Consider the following 21,980-nt stretch of genomic DNA (forward strand, 5'->3'; position numbering starts at 1 on the left):
TTAATAAAAAGTGGATTTAATGCCAAATAAGTCTGCCAAATAAAGATACACATCCTCTTGAAGAGATCAGCAATGCACATCATCACATTAAAGATTCTGCACTTGTGTGAGAGTTATCATTAACTCAGCATATTCCAAAATTATTCAAACATAAACACTTTTTTACATTATACTTAATATTTAAATGTGTTAATGTACCTCTAATGCTTGATTCATAGTAGGTCCTTAATATATGTTTTTATTCCTTTTTCTTTTTTCCTAATTGTGAGATTTTGTGGCTTCACCAGTAGATGGCATCGATCTTAATCATAATCATTCAGGCTTTTCCTGTTGGAATGTTCACAGAGCTGATGAAATATGTTATCATTCTCAACAATGTAAAAGTAAAGGTACAGGGAACAGAAAGGAGATGAGAGTTTGGAGACATCAAGAGAAGGGAGGAAGCTCTAGGGTCTTCATTTTGCAAAAGGTGGGGAAACATGGTTTGTGTTTATTGAATGAGAAATGGAGGTATTGAGGTGACATTTGAGGAACTCAGAATAGTGACCCCACTATGTACTAATTACAGGGGATGAGAGGCATAACTCCTAATCTATCAGAGTAGACAGTCAATAGACCCTGTCCAAAGTTGATGAGTCAAGAAGTGGTATTTGCATATTATTATTTAAAGATGTGGAAGTGACCATCAGAAAAACCAACAACCCAAACTTGCAAGAAGTAATTGCCTTTGAGGAACAGAAGTGAAGTTGGGGTGCAGGACTGTTACTTTTCATTTTAAATCATTCTGCATCATTTGATTTTCTTTAACCATGTGCATATTTTGGTATGTTAAAACTTTTCCAATGTAGATATCCAAAATTATTTTTAGCAAAATTAGTGGGAGATAACAATTTAGGGTATAGATTAATACAGGCATAACGTGGCTGTCCAAATCTGATAAAACTCAATGTAAATCTTGGCTCAACCAATTACTGAGACTTGTTAGCTTCGAATAAGTCACTAAAATTCTCTAAATTTCGGTTTCTTCCTCTAAAAATATCAGTAATTATACCTAACACAAAGTTATTTTGATATTTGAAATTGAGATAATGTGTCTAAAGCACTCAGCACACATATAGAGGGTGCTTAATATTGTCATACTTACTAGTTGTTATAAAATTATTAAAAATGATTATTGTTCTCAAGGATATGTTATAGTCGCTGTATTCTATCAATCACCCTTTATGTATGACTGTATAAATCTGTAGTATGTAAGTGGAGATTTCTTAAATGCTAATGGTCACAAAAGTTCTTCTAGTTGTTTTTCAGAATTTTAGAGTGCTTGTTTTTATTACCTGCTTCAGAGGCATCATGATGTAATGGAAGAAACCAACATCAGTTTGCCCACCTCTACCTTGGCTAAGTCATTTAATCCAATTTCAGTCACTCCATTTGTAAGATGACATTGCTGGAGATTCACCTGTCTGAAACTTAGAGTGAATCAGATGCTCATTTGAGGTGCTGGTCACTCTAGAGGCCATGGCTGTGGAACAAGAGAAGAAAGTGGCCCATTGAATGTGGGGCAATTGCGGGATCCCACATGTCGGTTAAGGTCTTACCTCTAAATGTCTTGCCCTGGGGCTGAGGGAATTTTTTTGACCTTTGAAATGAAGTTTGGTTTGTTAGAAAAAAAAATTATTCATGTGCTTTCTGAGGCATAAAAAGCCTGCTTACTTCTGTCAGATGAATTTACTCATCCAAAATATCAGGGTTCCTCTTAGTAAATTCAATTCCCCACTAAATGATACCCTCATATGCCATATTACTGAGTTTAGAATATATAATTTCACTGTCAAATTAATGGCAATGCATTAAAAAAATGCTTCCTTTTCACTGGCATCCAGTACTTTTATGAAAAAAGATCAATCAACTTTCATGCCAATTTTTCTTTATTTTTCAAGTTACTCAAGAGTAAATTGGATAGGATTCTGTTTAGAAATTTACTTGCAAAAAAGCTATTTTTCAGGACATTGCTACAGAAAGCTTTGAAAAATAAAGAGGATGTGGGAGACAGGATGAGGACCTTGAATTTTAATTTCATCTCTACAAAGAAAATTCTTGACAAGCATAGTCACTCTTGCACTCGGTAAGTATTTGTTGTGGGTAAGACTGATATTGAGATGACAAAAAGAATTCCTGCTCTCAAGTTAACACAGCAGCCGCAGGTCTGATGTAGGCCTGCTGGAAACAAAACACGTTGATTTTCATTTTCAAAAATAGTACAATATGGGATAATCTTGCATCACTAACTCAAATAAAATGACAAAATTAATCTACATTTAAAGGAAATTTCCTCTGCTCTCCATCCCCAAACTTTCCATCTCCAGTTTTTTCCATTCATATTTACAGGATGGGTATATAATGGAAAAATGAAAAGACAGTAAACTATTTTGTTTGTACTATTTGAGCCTTCCACCGATGAAGACTATTATTGCATTTTTGAGCTGGACCTTCTTGTTGGACTTGGGCTCCTAGACACTCCTCAAACAAACTTTTTGTTGGGAGTGTCCTGATTGCGTGCTCTGTTTGTTGTAGAGGCTGCTACGAATTGTGGTACAATTTCGAGACTCCACTGGGGTGGTCTCTACCTTAAGTCGGCTTTTCTTAGGAGGCCCAAGCTCCTGTTACCCAGCTGTTGGAGGAAGAAAAATGTAGTAGATAATAGAGCTAACGATGGAGGACTGCTGAACTTATTAGAGCTCCTCAGAGGAGCTCCAGGAAGCCATCAGAGAGGAAATGCCCAGAAATGAAGAGCTATCTGGCAGGCTGTAGCAGTGTCAGCCCCCTGCCCAGAAGCCCTTCGACCCTGTGATGGGTGCCAGAACCACACCAGAGCACCCAAGAACCACACCATCACTCAACCCGTCACCTCCTCATTCCTGTTACAACACCTAAGCTTACTGCAGACTTTCAGAAATTCAACTTCCAAATGCATTTTAGGATCACGTCATGTGCAATGTCTAGAGCAGCTTACATACATTAAAATACGGGCAGTGTTGGGCGCCTGGGTGGCTCAGTTGGTTAAGTGACTGCCTTCGGCTCAGGTCATGATCCTGGAGTCCCGGGATCGAGTCCCGCATCAGGCTCCCTGCTCAGCGGGGGGTCTACTTCTCCCTCTGACCCTCCTCCCTCTCATGCTCTCTGTCTTTCATTCTCTCTCTCAAAATAAATAAATAAATAAAATCTTTAAAAAAAATACGGGCAGTGTTGTATAAACAGTATTTTTTAATCCACTGGATTTATAGAAGGACAATGACACATGTTAATAATAATTTTATTACTTTACCACCATGGTCACTTCAAGTGTCACACACGATGTACACGTAATGGATGGCAGAAGAGCTAATAATCCAAAATTTGAATCCTCCAAGATCATTTGCCCCTATACATTTCTGTATCAATTACTGTAGTCCATAAGAAAGGAAGAGTGTGAAATTAAATCTTTCTCCACCTATTCTGGCTCTATCCCAACATCTTCATTAAGGTCATATTTGAAGGAGGACAAGATATAATTTGATTTTTTAACAGGACTCTCTTCCCCTTGACAAGTATTTTAGTTTAGAAATTACTTTATATATAGCCATTAGACTATTAGAACAATTGTTCTAGGAATACAGCTAATATATCAATGGGCACAAGGCAAAATCAGGCAGAATGAGTAAATAATATAAGGGATTTGTATAAATAATATAAGGAAGATTTAAAAGGTTTGGGTTAACTTTATTATCCACATTTTCTGTATTATCCACATTTTCTGTAATATGTTTAATTATACTTGTTATTAGGTACATTATCTAATACCTAGGGTCAAAAACAAAGACATTTTTTTTGAAAGGAGAAAAACAAGACACATTTAAAACCCCTTTGATTGAAATCTATTTGTTTGCACGATTTCCAGAAATTAGAAAACATGACTTCAAGTCATCATTTTTCTAAAGCTGTGTTTCCTTGCCTGGCCAGTTGTTGGGTTGTAGCAAATGATCACTTGTAGTACAGTTTTCCTTCCTGATTCTTGTAGACACCATTGTTCCTTCTGTCTTGGTTCTGAAGCTTCTATGTTTTGAAACACAATTTTTCTTTAAAGTGAAAAGTACTGCAATACTTAGGAAAATGGACACTGTGCCCAGCATCACAGTTAGTCCCAGATATATGTGTCTAAAAGAAGAGAGAAACTCAGTCATAATTAGTGCAACTATCCAACTCTAAAATGGGAAAGGAAGGTAATAGTATCATTCCATAAATAGCAATACCAAGAAAATCAATCTGTCAATGAAACCAGCACGAGGATGTTTTTTCTTAAGAATGCAAATTCAGTGGCCATAAAAGACCTTCTATGAACATCTGGCAGACTATTGAAGGCAGCATGCTAATATAAAGCGACCTCTTAGTGGTGCCATAATTTTTAGTTACTACTAATTACATAATCAGTTCCATCCTCTCTGTAAATTATTCCCTTAGACCAGATGACCATATGCCTATTTGCCCAGAACAGTCCTAGCTTATGCTGGTGTTGTCCCAGTGTACTTTTTAATAGTGCCCCTTTTCACTCTCAAAAGTGTCCATGTTGAATGATAAATTATGTGGTTACCCTATCCTTGAAACTTGCCCAAATGCATGTCTACAAAAAAACTGCAAGAAGCAATGTTAAGGGAGACCCAGAGCTCTTAGTAGAGCAGAATGACTTAAGAATTAACCAAAGGTTTAAATCACTTTCTTAATGAGAAGCCTTTAGTTCTTAATTCTATCATAAAACAGGAAGGTATGGAAGGACAGGATGAATGATTTATTCTGGTCATCTTGTATACATACTCAGCCTCTGATTGAAATACATTGTCTTTACATTAAAGTAAATGCCGCCTTAGCAAATTGAGCAAAGCATAAATTCTACTCATAGGTCAAGTCCCTTTCAAAGACCAAAATAAATTTCTCACATAACATCAAAGTTTATTAAATCAAACAAACTTATTTGAGATGGTTGGCTCAATTCACATCCAACTTCCAACTTACACAGTTCAGTACCAAGCTTATTTCTCCAGAAAATGCTCAGATTGTAGGAAAAAAAAAAAATCCTTCCTGCTTTTAAGCCATTGAAGCATTGCTTTAAGCAATAAGGGGACTAAATGTTTGATGAAATGAACTGAATGATGCCATAGTGAAAAAGCCATGCCCCTCAGCCCCATACACACTCATACACACAGAAAAAGCCTTTTACTTTTATGCATCTCAAGTACTGGAATAATTGAACATCAGTTTGGCAATAAAAGCTGGACAGATTTAGAGCCAAATCCAATCCTTGCCCAGGGGGATTATATCTGACGTAAATGGGACAGTTTGGCTCAGTTTGAAAAAGAATAGAATTAAACCCAAAATGTGACCTAAATTTAAATGCTTTGGAGCTTCAGAGAATTACCCACTTGTGTGCATAAACTTGCAAAATTCTACTGTATTCTGGAATCTTTTGTGAATTTTATTTAAAAAATGATTACTCATTTAAAATGGGAGTTAAGATTAGGAATGGGGAAAAACTGAAAGATATAGCCAAATACATAATAATAAAATTATTCTATAAAATAGAACTCATTTCTTGGTTAGATGATCCTTTTGCAGTGAAACTCCATGAGGAATGATTACTGCCCACTTCATTGTGCAAACCTGTAACGTTGTAGCAGGGAGATGCAGGAACCAGTTTGATACAGTACCTGAAAGCATTTGAATCATATAATCGGCAGGAGCCTCTACGTCCACACCTTTTAAATCCCCATTTGAGGCATGAAGTGTCAATTAAAATTCCAAAATACACGGGAGCTGGGATTCCTGCTGTGAGAAAAACAAACAATTGCTGCTAAAAATATATACCCATCTTTTTGATTATCCTATAATGAATGAGTCTCTGGAACCACCTACTTTCAAACTAAAAACAAACTGCTTTGGGGAAAACAGGTACCTGTAGAAGACCAGAATATGCTTCCTCATTGTATTTCTCTGGCATAAACGTTATTTTGAGAAACAGAAGGCACAGAAGAAGCTGTGAAGACAGAGCCTAAGTTTCCTTTTTGTAAGGGAAACTAAGATTTATAACAGAGGTCTCCATTTGTAAGGGTGTCTACCTCTCTGTACCAAGAGAAGGATTCCTAATCCCAAGAGGCTTTTATCAAAGGAGAAGGCACCCACCTAAATCTCCATAACAATTCTAACCCTTGTTTACCTTACTTTTCCTGGTCACCTTCCCATTACTTAAGAATGGGTTTTACTTATTTTATGCTATTATCACTTTTTTATTGTGCTGAAAACACTGACTTCTAATGATATTGACATAATCTCTTATTTGCTTTATTTTAAAATACGTAATAGTTTCAACATAACTATACCAATGTTAGTATTAAAGATACGACTACACAATGCAGTGAAGTTATGTGGCTTTGGTAATGATTCTGCCCTTTTAAATCTGTTTTTCTTTGTGGTTATGCCTCTTATATAGCTAATTTCAGTTTGTTTTAAGAATGTCTTAGTCTCTTTTCATTGTTTTTTTTTTTAAGATTTTATTTATTTATTTGACACAGAGAGAGGGAATACAAGCAGGGAGAGTGGGAGAGGGAGAAGCAGAACTCCTGCTGAGCAGGGCTCCTGGGATCATGACCCCAGCCGAAGGCAGACACTTAACAACTGAGCCACCCAGGTGCCCCATATTGTTTTTTAATTAAATAAAAACTTCATGATTTCAGTTTTTAAAAAAATATTTATTTATTTATTTAAAAGAGAGAGAGAGAGAGAGCTCCTGAGCGTGGGGGGGGGGGAAGTGGAGGGGTGGCAGAGAGAGAGGGGAAGAGAATCTTAAGCACCCTCTCCACTGAGTGCAGAGTCTGACACAGGGCTCAATCCCAGGACCCTGAGATCAAGACCTGAAAAAACTTTGCATGATTTCAAATTAAAAAGTAAATCAGAGTTACATTTACAAATTCTACTTTCCATTCTGTCTTCTCTTACTTTTTTCCTTCCTTCCCTTATACGTAACTACCACCACCACCATCAACATCTTTTTAGTTTATACTTCCATTGTTTCTTTTTTTAAATGTTAGCAAATACCTTTGCATACGTGTATAATATTTCTACCTTTCCATACTTCTTACACCAAATGCATCATAGTATGAACATCGTTCTACATTTTACTTCACTTCACTTAAGGGTATAGTCTGGAGATCCCTTGGTAATATAGACTATTGTGTCCCTCCAAAATTCATATGCTGAAGCCCTAGCCCTAATATAACTGCACTTGGAGATAGAGTTATTAAGGAGATAAAGGTTAAGTGAAGTCATAAAGGACTTTAATTTGCTAGGACTGGTGTCCTAATCAGAAGAGGAAAAGATACCAAAACTCCGTCCCTCTCCATATGTACACAGGGGAAATCCTTGTGAGGACACAGTGAGAGGGCAGCTGTCTACAAACCAGGAAAAATGGTCTCAGGGATCTCACCAGACAACAGGGCTGTTGGTACCTTGATCTTGGACTTCCCAGCCTTCAGAAATGTGAGAAAATAAATTTCTGATGTTAAAGTCCTTCAGTCTGTGGTATTTTGTTATGGCAGCCAGAGCTGACTAATAAACTTGTGAACATTAGAGGGAGATTTTTCCCTATTCATCCTTACAGCTGCATAGGAATCCATTATGTGGGTTCACTAGTTTATTCAAATATGTCATATTGATGGACAACTAGACTGTTTACAGTCTTGCTATTATACATAATGCCACAGTAATTAGACATCCATAAAATTTTACTTATTTCATAGTTTTGCTAGCAAGTTTTTGGTATTAATTTTTAGAAGTGAGATTGCTAGGTCAAAAAATAAATCTAATCTTAGTTTTGTTAGTTACTGCCACATAACTCTCCATTGAGGGCTGAGACCATTGAGAAATTTTCTCAACAGCAGTGTGTAAGCATATCTATTTTTCCATACATTGCAAACAACATTTGGTAATTTGCAAATCTGATAAGCAAAAAAAATTCTCTCAGTATAATTTTAATTTGTGCTCTCCTTACTATGAGCGAGTTTGACCATCTTTTCATATATTAAGAGGCATTTACATTTTTTTCCATGAGATGGCTGTTCATACCTGTTACGCATTTTTCCATTTGGGTGTTGGTCTTTTTGTTCTCAATACTTACGGGCTCTCTTTATAATAGGGGTATTATAAATAGTCTTTGCATAAATTGCAAAAAATAATTGTTCCCAGTTTATCATTTGCCTTTTGACTTTGCTTAAGATAATTTTGCCATTTTCAAGTATATTTTTAGTTTTATGGAATCAATTTTATGAATCATTTATTTTTTAACACTTTATTTTCTTATTTTTTAAATAGGCTCCATGCCCAACATGGGGCTTGAACTCACAACCTGGAGGTCAAGAGTCATGTGTTCTACTGACTGAACCAGCCAGGGGCCCCAGTGAAACATTTCTTTTACTTGAAATCTTTTTCTAGTGTAGGTTATATCTTTATCTCCAAAAGGAGGTAGATATAGGAACCAATTCCAGCCAGAGATATACTTCAGGCTCAATAATCTGACATTTTTCTAAGTAATCTCTGTTTTCACATTGTAGAATTAGAGCCAGCCATAATGGGATAAACTTCCATATTTGCTGCTTCCCCAGTTTCATCAGGATTATACTGTATCTTCGTATATACCCATTTTATATCAAGATCTATTTATTTTCAGATTTTTTTTAAAGATCTGAGTTCGTTTTTCTCCCTGGCAGTTCTTTTCTGTTAAACTACAGAGGAACATTTGTGATTGTTTTGCTTTATTCCTTAGAATATAAACTTTGTAGGAACAGAAAACTTACCTGCCCATTAACTCTATTTTCTATGGGTTCTAACTAATGCATATTGAAAAATCTATTAGTCAGAAAGAAACATTCCAATTACATTTAAAAAATTGTCAACTCATAGTCATACTGTTTTGATTGTATGAATGAACTGATCTTTCTACCAAATGATATATCCCAGCATTGAGAGTAGCTCAAAAGAATTCCTTCCATTTTAACAACTGAAGAAATTATATTAAGGCTTCAGCCTTTCTTACTGATTTCATTTCTTGCTTTCCTCTCAGAGGGCTCCTTCATAACAAGAATAAACTTTTTGACAATAGACCAGTGCTGGAAGAGACAAGACTGTCAGACAAAAAATGTCACTATTCTCACAAAATCACTTCATAATATCACAGGCCCAGCATTGGCTCTCAATTTCTAGAACAAAGGAAGGGAGAAGTTGAGAGTGGGAGGGAGGGAATAAAGAAATGAAGGGAGGAAGAAAATAAATAGGGACCTAACCACCTATATTATTTAGTTATGCGTGATAATTCTGTAAAAATACTTAGAAAAGTATTCAAAACACATTTGTCATGGCTACCATAATTAAAACATAGATTATACTTACCAAGAACTCTTATTGCTAAGGTGTAGATACCCAGGGCAAAAGACTTAAATTGTGGCTTAATGCACCTAAAAACAACAAAAGCACTATAAAGAGAATATAGTCCATTAAAGCAAATAGTAATGTTAGTGATAATCTGCTTATCACATATGAAATGTTAGAATTCAAATAGCATTTATGGAAAACCCATAGTGTCCTAGCATAGGGCGGGCAAATTATGTAAATCCATGTGCTATTAGATGCAATGCATCAAAGAGTTTATAGTTAATATTTCCAAAATGTAAATCACCTCTACAGGATATATTCAGATGGTATCGGATAAAGTAAAATTGTAAGTTTAATTGGCAAAACAACAAAGATTCACAGAAAAAAAATTCTAAGAAATTTGAGGCAACAATAAGGGATCAATAAACTATAACTAATTTTTGTAGCTCTTAGTCTAAAAGCACAGGACCATGTTGACCCGAGTTGATACAATTATAATTGCTGTGGCATGCTAAGTGTTTCTGCTAAATAGTGGGGACCTGAATCTAGCAGCCAAGTGCAAGAATACCTAAAATAACAAGGGCATCCTTAATATGACTGTATAGCTTTAACTAAGTGGCCTGTCGATTTTAATGGTAATAATCATGATCATATTATAATAACTATTGAGTGTTAACCAGGGTACTAATTTCTTCATGTGTATAATATCATTTAATCTCTACTTTAAAAGAGGCAAAAATCACAACTTTTCTCCTTCAATCTAAGGACATCTCCTTCTGACATCAAAACACAGCATGGTTCATTTGAAGGGCTGGTGGTGAAGATAATTCTTCATCTAGGACCCTGAATAAGCACTTGGCCCAGGCGACTACTTGACCCAGTATAAGATGTGGAAGAAATAGACACCCATGAAGAACAATCCTGGTTTGAGAACTCTGGTGCAATGCTCTCCATATCATACTCCCATTTGAAAACATAATATCTCATGTTTTCCTTAAGCCCTTTTGTGGATGTTAGGTCCTATTTTCTGTTTATTTTTCCTAATCATTTTCCATAATATACTATGGGAAACCATAGATGTATAGAATACTTTTGATTAGCTTCATTTTAGAATAATGTGATATTCATCCTTCAATATATGAATTAATTTAAAAATCACCTAATCATCTCATAAAATATTAGTTTCCAATAAAATTTGACTTTTTAGGTTTAATAATTTTACTAAAATTTGTAATATTTTTAGATTATTTTATCAATTGTATAATAGTAATATTTGCATGGTTAATACCATTAGGAAGAAAATTTTATCACTGACAATACTAGTTACAAAACTACTATTTTAAAATTTGAATTCATGTGCTTTTTTATAGAGATCTATGATAGGAGAGTCAATAAAAAATGTTCAAACATAAATTATATTACAATAGAAGAGAAGCCTACAGGGAAGTTGAATTAAGATATAGGCACAAGAAGAAAAAAATATGTAACATACTTACTGTAAAAGATTTTTTATGTAATTTTAAATTAGGTGATATTGGTTATCTAATCTGTTTCCTAAATTCTCACTGATTACATTTAAGAGTGATCTACATTTAAAATTATTATATTTCTGGGGCGCCTGGGTGGCTCAGTTGGTTGAGCGACTGCCTTTGGCTCAGGTCATGATCCTGGAGTCCCTGCATCGAGTCCCGCATCGGGCTCCCTGCCCGGCGAGGAGCCTGCTTCTCCCTCTAACCCTCCCCCCTCTCATGTACTTTCTCGCTCTCTCAAATAAATAAATCTTTAAAAAAAAAAAATAAAAATAATTATATTTTTAAATGTAAATATTTATAATATACCGGAAATCAATGCTTACTTACTATAAAACTTAAGATAAATTTTTAGATGTCCACTTAACAATATGCCAAAGGGGTACACAGTTTTAAAAATTCTTTTAGAGTTTTATAAGCAAAAACACTTGGAATCATTAACATATATTCATGGATTAGAGAACTCAATTGATTCAAAAGTTATGAACAACCCCCCCACACACTCATATAGATAATTCTAGTCAGAACAAGAAAAATAACCTACATAATAAAATAATAAATGTGAAGCATTGTGATATTAGATGAGTCTTTAAGCTATCTTAAAATTTTATCACTCATAATTCAGTGAAACCATGCTTAATCTAAAACACAATTAGCCTAAGGGCACCTGGCTGGCTCAGTTGGTAGAGCATGTGACTCTTGATCTTGGGGTTGTAAGTTTGAGCCCCACGTTGGGTGTAGAGACTACTTAAAAAAAATTTTTTTTAAAGATTTTTATTTATTTAGTTGACAGAGAGAGACACAGCGAGAGAGGGAACACAAGCAGGGGGAGCAGGAGAGGGAGAAGCAGGCTTCCTGCGGAGCAGGGAGCCCAACGTGGGGCTCGATCCCAGGACCTGGGATCATGACCTGAGCCAAAGGCAGACACTTAACGACAGGCGCCCCAGAGCTACTTAAAATTAAAATCTTAAAAAATAATAAAAAACACATTTAGTCTTCACTGGATAGTATTATCACCATAATTAGAAATAGCATATTGTATTTTTTGAGGGGCTATAGTGTGATACAGGCTCTCTAGACCAATGATTTACAAAAAGATTTTAACTAGAAAAACTTCTATTCAACCATATTTTTGCATAAAAACCCAAAAATGGGAAGAGTATAAAACTAGAACAAGGACATGGGTCAAGTTCCCTGAGAGAGCTATAAGGAATCACAATTCTCTAGAACAGAATTTGAAATCAATGTTTTAAATGATTATAATATGTCTTGCATTAAAACTGGGGCAGGGAGGATCAGTGCTCACCTCAGAAGCAGTATGTATCCAGGTATGCCGCCTAGAGATAAAGTATAGGATGTGATGACTGAAATGACAAGGAAATACAGAAACATTTTGGGACATCCATTATCTTTCTGACACCTGCCCACCATGCCTGAGGAATTTCCTGACTTTGAGGCTGCAATCCCCACACAGGTACAGTTATAAAATATCTGTAACACAATAGAAAAAATTCCAATTATTGAGGTAACCTCTAAATACAACTGAAAATACGTATTTGTTTACAATATAGTATACGTGCAACATATAAACAATAAGGTAAATATTCTTTTATTTCTCTGTGTTAAGGTATAGTGAGCAAAGTGAAATCTATACAGATAACATTTTTTTTTAATCCAAACAGCAGATGGTCAAACTACCGACCCTACCAAACAATCTCCCAGTAAATCCTAGTAAATCCAAACATACCTTATCTCCTTCTCTGCCATTTCCAAGCTTAAGCCACCATTATTTCTTGCCTTGGTTATTGCTGTCATCTCTTTATGCTCAACTTATTTCCACTCTTATCCAGCTATCATTTGTTACCCACACAGTAACCAAAGTGAGCCTTTAAAAATGGCAGTCACTATTCTCAGCCTTCCAATAGCTGCTTATTATGCTTATACAAAATCCAAAATCCTTATAGAGGCTTACACACTATGATGGAACTCCTGGATCCCCCTCTGATCTCACGGCTCAATCATCTTCCCCTCTCCCTCTGCTTCAGTGGCACACGTGGGTTTCCACTGTGCCCTTGCCAACCCTCAAACATGGTAAGTTTACCCATGCCTTATAGCCTAGCTGTTTTCTCTGCTGGGTAGCTCTTCTAGATAGCTGTAAGGCTGGTGCACACACCTCAGGTCTCTGCTCAGTTCGTTAAAGAGGACTTCCATGATGATCCATTCAAAAAAATACCCCCATCTCTCCATACTTTATTCTAACTTACCTTTTCCTTATAGTGCTTATCATTACCCATTAGAGTATTATATAATCATTTGTTTTTAAACTATATATCCCCACTAGAATGAAACCTCTGGCAGAAACTGTCTGCTTTCTCATCATTGTACATGTAGAGCCTAAAGTGGGTCCTCTTTTTAGGCACTCAATAAAAATTTGTTAAATAAATGGGCATAATTTGAGGATATGACTTTTTAATGGTAACTAGGAAAAAAACCCTGAATAATAAACCTCAACTAAATCTTGGACAGAGAGGCAAATTTTATAATCCCTCATTAGTTTATTTTTGTAAATATCACAAAAGAGTTTGTGAATTTTTAGTTAAACAGTGAAATGAAGCTGGCATTTCCTTTCCAAGGAGCAATGTTGATCTTTTTTTTTTTTTTAATGAATGTCAGATAAAAAGCTTTTGAACCTTGACCTTGCCTCTTATTAGATACATGAGTTTAGGCATATCAGTGCCTCATTTCTCACATGAGGAAAATAAATAAAGTAATAACCAGTCACTTGAAGACCATGATATTTAAATCCCCCCCTTTTTTTAAGCACCTCTCTTAGTTCCTGGCATGAATGCCTTCGGTAAGTGAAGTTCCAGGTAAGGAAAACTTTCAAGCAGTTTAGTCAAAAGAGTAGAGGCTGAAAGAAAAGGAAGGAGGAGGAGGAGCAGGGGAAAAGGGAGGGGAAAGGGATGGGAAAGGGAGGGAAGGAGAGGAGAGGGGAGAGGAGGGGAGGGGAGGGAAGGGAAGGGGGAAAGAGAGAGAAAGAGAAAAGAGAGAAAGAGAAAAGAGAAAGAAAGAAAGAAAGAAAGAAAGAAAGAAAGAAAGAAAGGAAGGAAGGAAGGAAGGAAGGAAGGAAGGAAGGAAGGAAGAAAGAAAGAAAGAAAGAAAGAAAGAAAGAAAGAAAAAGGAAGGAAGGAAGGAAGGAAGGAAGGAGAAGAGAAAAGAAAGAAAAGAAAAAAAAAAAGAAAAAAGAGGGAGGGAGAGGGGAAGGAAAGGGGAATGAAGGTCAAAAACTCAGTTTCAGTTGGGTGGGTAGTCCTCTTCACTGTTGCTGGAAGCCAGTCCTTTCTACTCTGAATAAAATGTCAAAGTAACAATAAACAGAGAGAAAATCAACTTGTTACTCTACATCTACAGAAGTTTTTGCCTAAGCATTCTTATCTAGTTGATAAGCATATGTAAATAGATGTGTGGGTTAATTTTCAGCCCTCTAGGACTGTCAAATACAGACAGATTTCATCAGCACAAGTAGACAGCAGTCTGACCACTAGCCATGAAAACAGAGTACAAGAGGTATGTTTGGTGCAGAAATGTAAAGGTGTGACTGGAGAAATGAGTCTAATGATTTAAGTACATAATATCTTCCACAACTGATTTCTTACCTTTATTTCCAACCTCATCTCTGTCATCCACCCTATAGAACTCCTTCATTCCAGCCACCTACTCTTTTCATTACTGCGCACACAAGCTTGATTTCTCAGGCAGAGTATCTGGAACTATCAATCTCCTCAAAATCGAGCTCATGATCCCTGGGTCTAAACCTCTTGGGCTAGACTTTCTAACACTGGCCTCTATTTGTCCTGTCTCTAAAACCTCCCAGTACCACTGGCCTTGGGGTCAGAAGAAATGGATCCCAATGCAGATCTTATCATATGATCTTATGACTGAGACTGTCTCATTTGAGGCTAATATTCCTCACAAGCAAAGTGAGAGAACTTCACTACATCATTGCAAGTCTCTTCCAGCATGTTTCATGATCCTAATTCTTAGCCTAATTGTTTAAACAATTCTAGTCCACTAGCGATGGAGATGTTTCCTATATCCATATAAAAGAACAAGGGTAGAGTAAGAGCCAGAGCTGCTACCAGTGTGGTCTGCTTCTGGGTTGGTCCCTGAGCTCCCAGAGAGCTGTGCAGTTAGTTACGTGGTAGAGAAGACACCACAGGCACACACATTAGGGATTCCTTACAAGAGTTTTTCCACTCCTGGTGGAGGTTTGACAACCAGCAAGACATGCCGATGCGTATGTGATTCCATTTTCACCACACACAGGTTCCCATTTTGTCTCTGAACATTTGCATCTTGAGTTGCAATCTGAAAAGAGAGCTCGTTCATGATAAGAGACAGGTTTGGTTCTGAAAAGAAATGTAACAGTATAAAATATTACCTCTTAGCAGGCAGCACCCTAATATCTTCAAAAATCAGTGTTCTTGAGTAATATAAATGGCAGTGCCAACGGAGTTTGCCTTTTGGAAACACAAGTGTCATCAGAAATGCCAGTTTCTGATTATTAAATGTGAGTCTACTATTAAGAAGCTTTCTCTTGAAAGTTTTCTTTAGAAGTTTACACCTTCACATAATATCCAGTTCTTGGTTTATGGTTTTTACTAAAATCGACGATCTCTAGGATCTTCTAATACATTTCTATGCAAAGATGTAGGAAAGTGGCTAACAAAGCAGAAAAGTAAACTTCTAGAGCAACTAATGACATTACTTAAATGCATTGCAGGCAGTGTGTGCATGAGCATGCGTGCTTGCGTGTAAATTTCCTTCACAATTGTTTCGGCATCAGTAGAATGGGCATTGCTGATGGTGCAGTAAAAGAAAGAAAACAGTCAAGTAGTCAACATTATGTCAACAGACTTCAGTTTGGAAGAGCTACACATCCTATTTGTGTCTTACTAATAAATGCATTGCCAGTTCATCTAACTTTTCTCTGTCTCAAAATCTCCCACTCTATGCAGCTCTTCCATATCTCAGGTAATTCTTTCTGATTCTCTTGCACATGCTTTTTCAATGACTTACCATTCATTTGTTCATGTGTTCAAAAATTTTGTGGAAGCCTTCTAAGTGCTAGCTTTGGGAGGAGAGAAGATAGTTACAAATATGAATGAGACAATATTTGCCCTTAAGGAGCTGGCTTTCTGCTCTAACAGTTAACTTTACATAATTTTGATGGTCTTCTCTCTTTTCTCTCCCTGTCATTCTGTCTTACCTTCCCCCTTTATCTCTCCCAGAATTCCTTCTCTTTCACTTCTATTTCTTCCCCTCACTTGAATGACCTCATCCTTCTACTTTTATTCTCCTTGTTCCTTTCATATTCCTTTATTCTCTTCAGGGCATACTTATGCAATGGTATTTCTCTTCTACCTGTACTTTATTTTTCATCCCTTGGCACTCCATCATTCTTTTTTTTTTTTCTCTATTATTTCGAATTTATTTACTTGATTATTCTCCTCCTCTCTCTTTTTTTTTTTACAAAAGCATTTGAGGGACTTAAAACTGAAACAACAGCAACAAACCCCACGTGCATTGTCATGTACACTCAGTGAGGGCAGGAAGTATTTGTTTTATTCACTCCTGGGTCTCCAGCACCAAGAACAATTTGGGACATACTAGGTTAAGAAACAAGATTTCTGGTAAGTCAATCAAAGTAAAACACTATTTTATTCTGGAGGAAAATAAATGTCATTTTGGCCCCTCCTTCTAAGAGGTATGTCCTATAATGATTGCAATTATAATTTCTTAATTGATGGAATATTCCATCTAGTAGAACTGCTATGCATTTGGTTACCTCAAACATAAAAGCCACTGAGATGTCTCCAGACAGAATAAAAGGATATAACTAGGCCTCCTGAGAAGTCATATAGGAGTATTTCATTCTGTTCTCTTCTATAAGGCATTAATTGTTAAATTAATTGAGGCTGTTTGGTAGTATCTGAAAGTATAAGTAAGTGCCTTTGAAAGCCTAGAATCAGGCCACTATGGATAGTGTAGGACTGGGATCTCAGAAGGTTACTGTTGAAAGAATTTCGGGGGAGATCTAGGCCAACTTCTCATTCGGCAGATCAGGAAAGTCAGGTCCAAAGTGGGCAAATTACTGGCTCAAATTCACAAGGTTTATTAGCAACAAACTTCAAAATGAGAATTCTTCCAGGCCCCTGGATTCTAAATTTCTTGTCTCACATCAAACTTACTCTCATTATCCAGAAGAAAGGTTTCTTCCATTACCATATCTAAAGCTGTCTACAGGGTTCCTGTTGAATGTCCAGAATCAAAACAGCCTTGTGGAACAAAGCAACTCAGGATAATCCCTGGGGAGCATATTGTATTCTATAAAGCCAATTATTTTATATTACTAAAAGTATGTTAAATTTATCATCTAGGACTATCTTGAAGCAGAAATTAATTGCATATATGTTTTACAAAGGATGTGTTGGCAGAGTTATTTAAAATTTTAAGATAATTTTTATCAAATATGTCAGAATATTTATACTCAAATGGGATTTTGCTTTCAAAAGAGTCATGTAGGGATGCAAGAGCTTTTTCCAGGGATGTTGCCATTTCTTTGGCTGCTTCCAATAGCAAAGCTACCCTTAAAGGTTAAATCTTTGCCATTGTTGGGAATATTCTGAAAAACATGGAAAGCAATTTCAAAAGAGGAGTTTTAGAATGTTTTAGATGATGAAAGCATTATTGCAATGCAGTTGTAGTCTTTTAAGGCAACTGCTTTCAAAGGCTAGTACTCATGCAATGAATATATTATCTTTTACTTGTTTAAAAATATTTAATCATTTATTGTGTGGGTAAACTTTTAATGAACCTCAAAACTTTGCCATTGTTGTCCGTCTATGTGTTTACTTTTGGCTTAGAGACACGATGATGTTGTAGAAAGAATATTATACTTTGAAGAGGTAGTTGACCTTTCTAAACTCAGTTTCCTTTAAATGAGGATAATAAAACTTACCTCATAAAGATGCTTTGAGGATACAAGTGAGATAATGAAAGTTATGGTGTTTTGTAAATTGCAAAATACAAAGAATTTTACCACTGTCCACCTACCATTAGGATCATAGGGACAATTAAAGACAGCAGAGGGCTTCTACTCTCTCCAGAATCTTCTTGCAATTCCTGCTTACAACTAACGTCCTTAATCTACATTGCTGACGGTTAGCAAGGCAACGTTACTACACTCAGTTAACTGGTAACTGGTAACTGCTTCTGGTAACTCCCAGAAGCAACAGTATATAAACTTTTCAGTCTCTAGTTTTCTTGGGCTTTTTAGATGGTAAAAAGTATAACTAATACTCACTTAAGAGCAGGAGAAACCAGGTTAATGAGGGTGATGGAGATTGGACTATGGGGACAAGACAATGGAAGGAAGCACAGGAAGAAAGCTGGAGAGCAAGCAGTAAATATGCAGCAGCTAAACTAAGAGACACAGATCATTAGATCAAGAGCATTGGCCTCTGAGCCATAGGCAGAGTTTGGACAGTCACGAAGTGCAGTTAGTGTGGTAGGCCTGGCACGCAGTAGTGGCTCAATGAGTAATTTAAACAGATAATATATAGCTGGGTGGAAGAACGAAGACAGCTGTGTCTGGGAACTCATGTTCAGAGGTAGAGAGATGGCAAGGACTCTTGAAAGGAAAAGACAGGGTAGTTCCTTCAAGATCCAGCTTTGTATTAAGATGGACAGACCCTGGAACCTAAGAAAACTAGTCATCCACCCCATACGAGATGGCATAGGTCTGAAAACATCAATAAATATTCTCTTGACCAACTGCAAAGAGCTAAAGAGAGCTGTTGTGTGGTTCACCAGGCTGAGGAATAGCATTCTCTCCTGAAACTTCACATGATTTGAGTACAACAAAGACTACAAAAAGTAGCCCAGAGACCTTTCCAGTTATCCAAGTGTTCAAAGAAAAAAAAAATACAATTGTTTACAAATGGCACATTTCTTTTGTGCCAGGAAAGTACTAATCACTTCCATGTATATTATCTTGGTTAAATCTTACAAAATTCTATAAGGTAGTTATTATTCTTATTTTTAAAGTGGAAAAATTTGAGGTTTGATTAGAGTAAATGACCTATACAATGTCACTTCACTAATGATGGACAGAGGCAAGATTCAAGGTCTGTGTTTTCCATTGTCAGGTTGCCTTATATAACGAAGATAGAGATGCAATATTCTTAATAATTTCTCTTAGGCAACCAAAATCAAAGGAGATGACAGATTCTGGTGACAGTAACAGCTCCCATGTCAAAGTACTGTCAGCTATTCCACAATAAAACTTTAATTCCTTTCTCATATTTACGATGTTCACAATCAAATTATCTTAATTTGAAACTCTATCAATAATTAATTTGATTAAACAAGCCAATCACCTCAGATTACTTAATGAGTGAACCTACCCTTGGTAGGAGACAGTTAGTCCTGCCACATCAGAATTTTCACAGCCCAGTGCAAACAGGGAAAGGAACAGGAGGTACCCAAGAACAGATGATCCCAAGTAGAGTTTTGCAGCTCCATACACACTGATTCTGAATTTTTTCATAACTATCCCCCCAGAGAATATTCCAAAGGCCACTGCAGGTATGTTGATGAGCCCTGAGGAACAACAACAACAACAACAACAAAATATATATATATATATAATTTTGTGAATCTCTAAAAGAAGTCTGAGTGTACTGACATAAACTTTCTAAGAGATTATACAAAACTATATAATAGTTCCTGACAAGTTATTAGACTGGTTGGTCATTTTAAGTTATAGAAATATTAATTCACTATTATCTACTGACATATCAAGAGATTTTGATAAGTGTCCAGGTTATAGATAATGATAGCACAACTGAGAGTCTCAGAAGTCTGCCTAACTTGTCTAGCACAGAGTTTAAAATCAATAAACACTGAATTAATCAATGAGTCAACGTCTTTCTGGTCTAATCCCAGGATTAACAGGTACAAGCAAGGGGTAACTAGGTGATAGTTAATGTTCTTTAAGTTTATGCATGAGAGAATAATAGATACATGGAATTCAGGGAACAAAAACACAGTTTTGGTTCTTTTTTTCTAGCCCAAACAAAATTTATTTTTATAGATTCTTAGTTGCTTAGTTTGGTATCTTTCCTAACAACCACAACAACAAAACAACAATAACAAAACAATGTATTATTTGACTCTTTTTGTATTTACTAATTGCTTATAATGTACTAACCACTCAGGTAAGCATTTGATATATCTCTCACATTTATCCTTCACCACAACCCTAGTAGATAGCCATATTGTTATTTTCACTTCAGACAGCAATTTATTCATGGTCATGGTTAGTAAGTGTTAAAGCCAGATTTGACAATATAGAGTTGATGTCAAATCTCATGCTTTTCTTTTTTTTTTTTTAAGATTTTATTTATTTGACAGAGAGAGACACAGTGAGAGAGGAAACACAAGCAGGGGCAGAGGGCAAGGGAGGAGCAGACTCCCTGCTGAGCAAGGAGCCTGATGCGGGGCTCCATCCCAGGACCCTGGGATCATGACCTGAGCTGAAGGCAAGTGCTTAACATCTGAGCCACCCAGGTGCCCCAAATCTCATGCTTTCAATCACTACATTATACTGTCTCTCCTCCAAAGAGTTTGGAACACAGGATTCTTGATAAATAGATGTACCATCTCACTAGTAATCAAATAAATGTGATTTTAAAACAACACTAGGAAGAGATCCAACAAAGTGGTTGAGAGCTTGGACTCTGGAGACCTAAATACCTGGTTTAGACCTCAGTCCCACACGTTAATAGCTGTGCAATGGCAGGTGATTCTCTGAACTTCTATAAACCTGTTTCCTTACCTATAATATGGAGCAAAAATAGTGCTGAGGTGACTAGCATGAAAAGTTCCTAGCACAATACACGGCACAAAAATATCATTCAATTAAGTTGTTACCAGCATTTCAATCTGTCAGATTCACAAAGGTGAAAATATTGGGATGGGTCGGTAGAGTGGAACATGTCTGTGTTAGAAAAGGTGGGAAAAGTGGCTCTTTGGTGACTTCTTGGTTAGATTCTAAATTGGTAAATGTTAAAATTAAAATGATCACATTAGAAATCAGACGAACCATGAGAGACTGTGGACTCTGAGAAACAAACTGAGGGTTCTAGAGGGGAGGGGGGTGGGGGGATGGGTTAGTTTGGTGATGGGTAATTAAAGAGGGCATGTATTGAATGGAGCACTGGGTGTTATACTCAAACAATGAATCATGGAACATTACATCAAAAAAATAAATTAATTTAAAAAATATAAAGATTATATTAAAAGGATTATAAAGATTAAAAAATATTATAAAAATTTTTACAAACAGTAAAAAAAGAAAAGAAAAGAAAAGAAAAGGAATCAACCCACCTCAAAGGGGGCAAGATCACAAAATTGGTGAAATAAAAAAAAAAGAGGAGGTGCCAGTTTTTTCTTTCCCAGCTAAACTGAGGTTTGTGGCTGTAGCAAGTGGCAGAGATGAATGTATCCTGGGCCCCTAAAGAGCCAAATGTCAAATAAGAGGAAACTGATTATTATTTACTTTTAAAAAGAGAGCATATAATGGAAAATAATATAACAAACCTGGCTTCTCATGACCCGAGTTAATAAATGCTAACATTTTCTCCCAATTTTTCTGATTTTTAAATATGGAGATATATAAGACAGATTCCTTCTCTGTTCCAGATTCCATCTTCCTTCTCAAGAACTAACCATTGCCATGGATTTGATGTGTGTCATTTAAGTCCCTATTTTTACATACACATATTCATAGTACTTGACTTTGAATCTCCCTCTCACAGACCCAAGACTTACACAAGAAGGGCAGACTGCGTCCTATTCTCTCTTTCAATTCTATCTCCCAAAAGCAGTTTGTAAAAAAAACACATCTTCTGAAAACTAGGTTCTAAATTGAAACCT

General features: G+C 36.3%; 1 protein-coding gene across 1 annotated transcript in view; it reads right to left on the bottom strand.

Moving 5' to 3' along the window:
- Positions 1-1,689: 1,689 nt before the first annotated feature.
- Positions 1,690-21,980, bottom strand: part of SLCO1C1 (solute carrier organic anion transporter family member 1C1) — a 73,259-nt gene continuing 52,968 nt past the window's right edge. Inside the window, exons 12-17 of the mRNA XM_045873782.3 lie at positions 19,448-19,643; positions 15,223-15,388; positions 12,286-12,470; positions 9,469-9,533; positions 5,739-5,856; positions 1,690-4,194 (exon numbers count right to left, since the gene is read on the bottom strand). Of these exons, the coding sequence (XP_045729738.1) occupies positions 3,972-4,194; positions 5,739-5,856; positions 9,469-9,533; positions 12,286-12,470; positions 15,223-15,388; positions 19,448-19,643 (953 nt within the window). The 3' untranslated portion in view covers positions 1,690-3,971. The remainder of the gene's footprint in view (positions 4,195-5,738; positions 5,857-9,468; positions 9,534-12,285; positions 12,471-15,222; positions 15,389-19,447; positions 19,644-21,980) is intronic.

The sequence above is a fragment of the Mirounga angustirostris genome, unplaced genomic scaffold, assembly GCF_029215605.1.
Source record: "Mirounga angustirostris isolate CCGP_5_RB_7025 unplaced genomic scaffold, mMirAng1.0.hap1 SCAF_5, whole genome shotgun sequence".
Lineage (NCBI taxonomy): Eukaryota > Metazoa > Chordata > Mammalia > Carnivora > Phocidae > Mirounga > Mirounga angustirostris.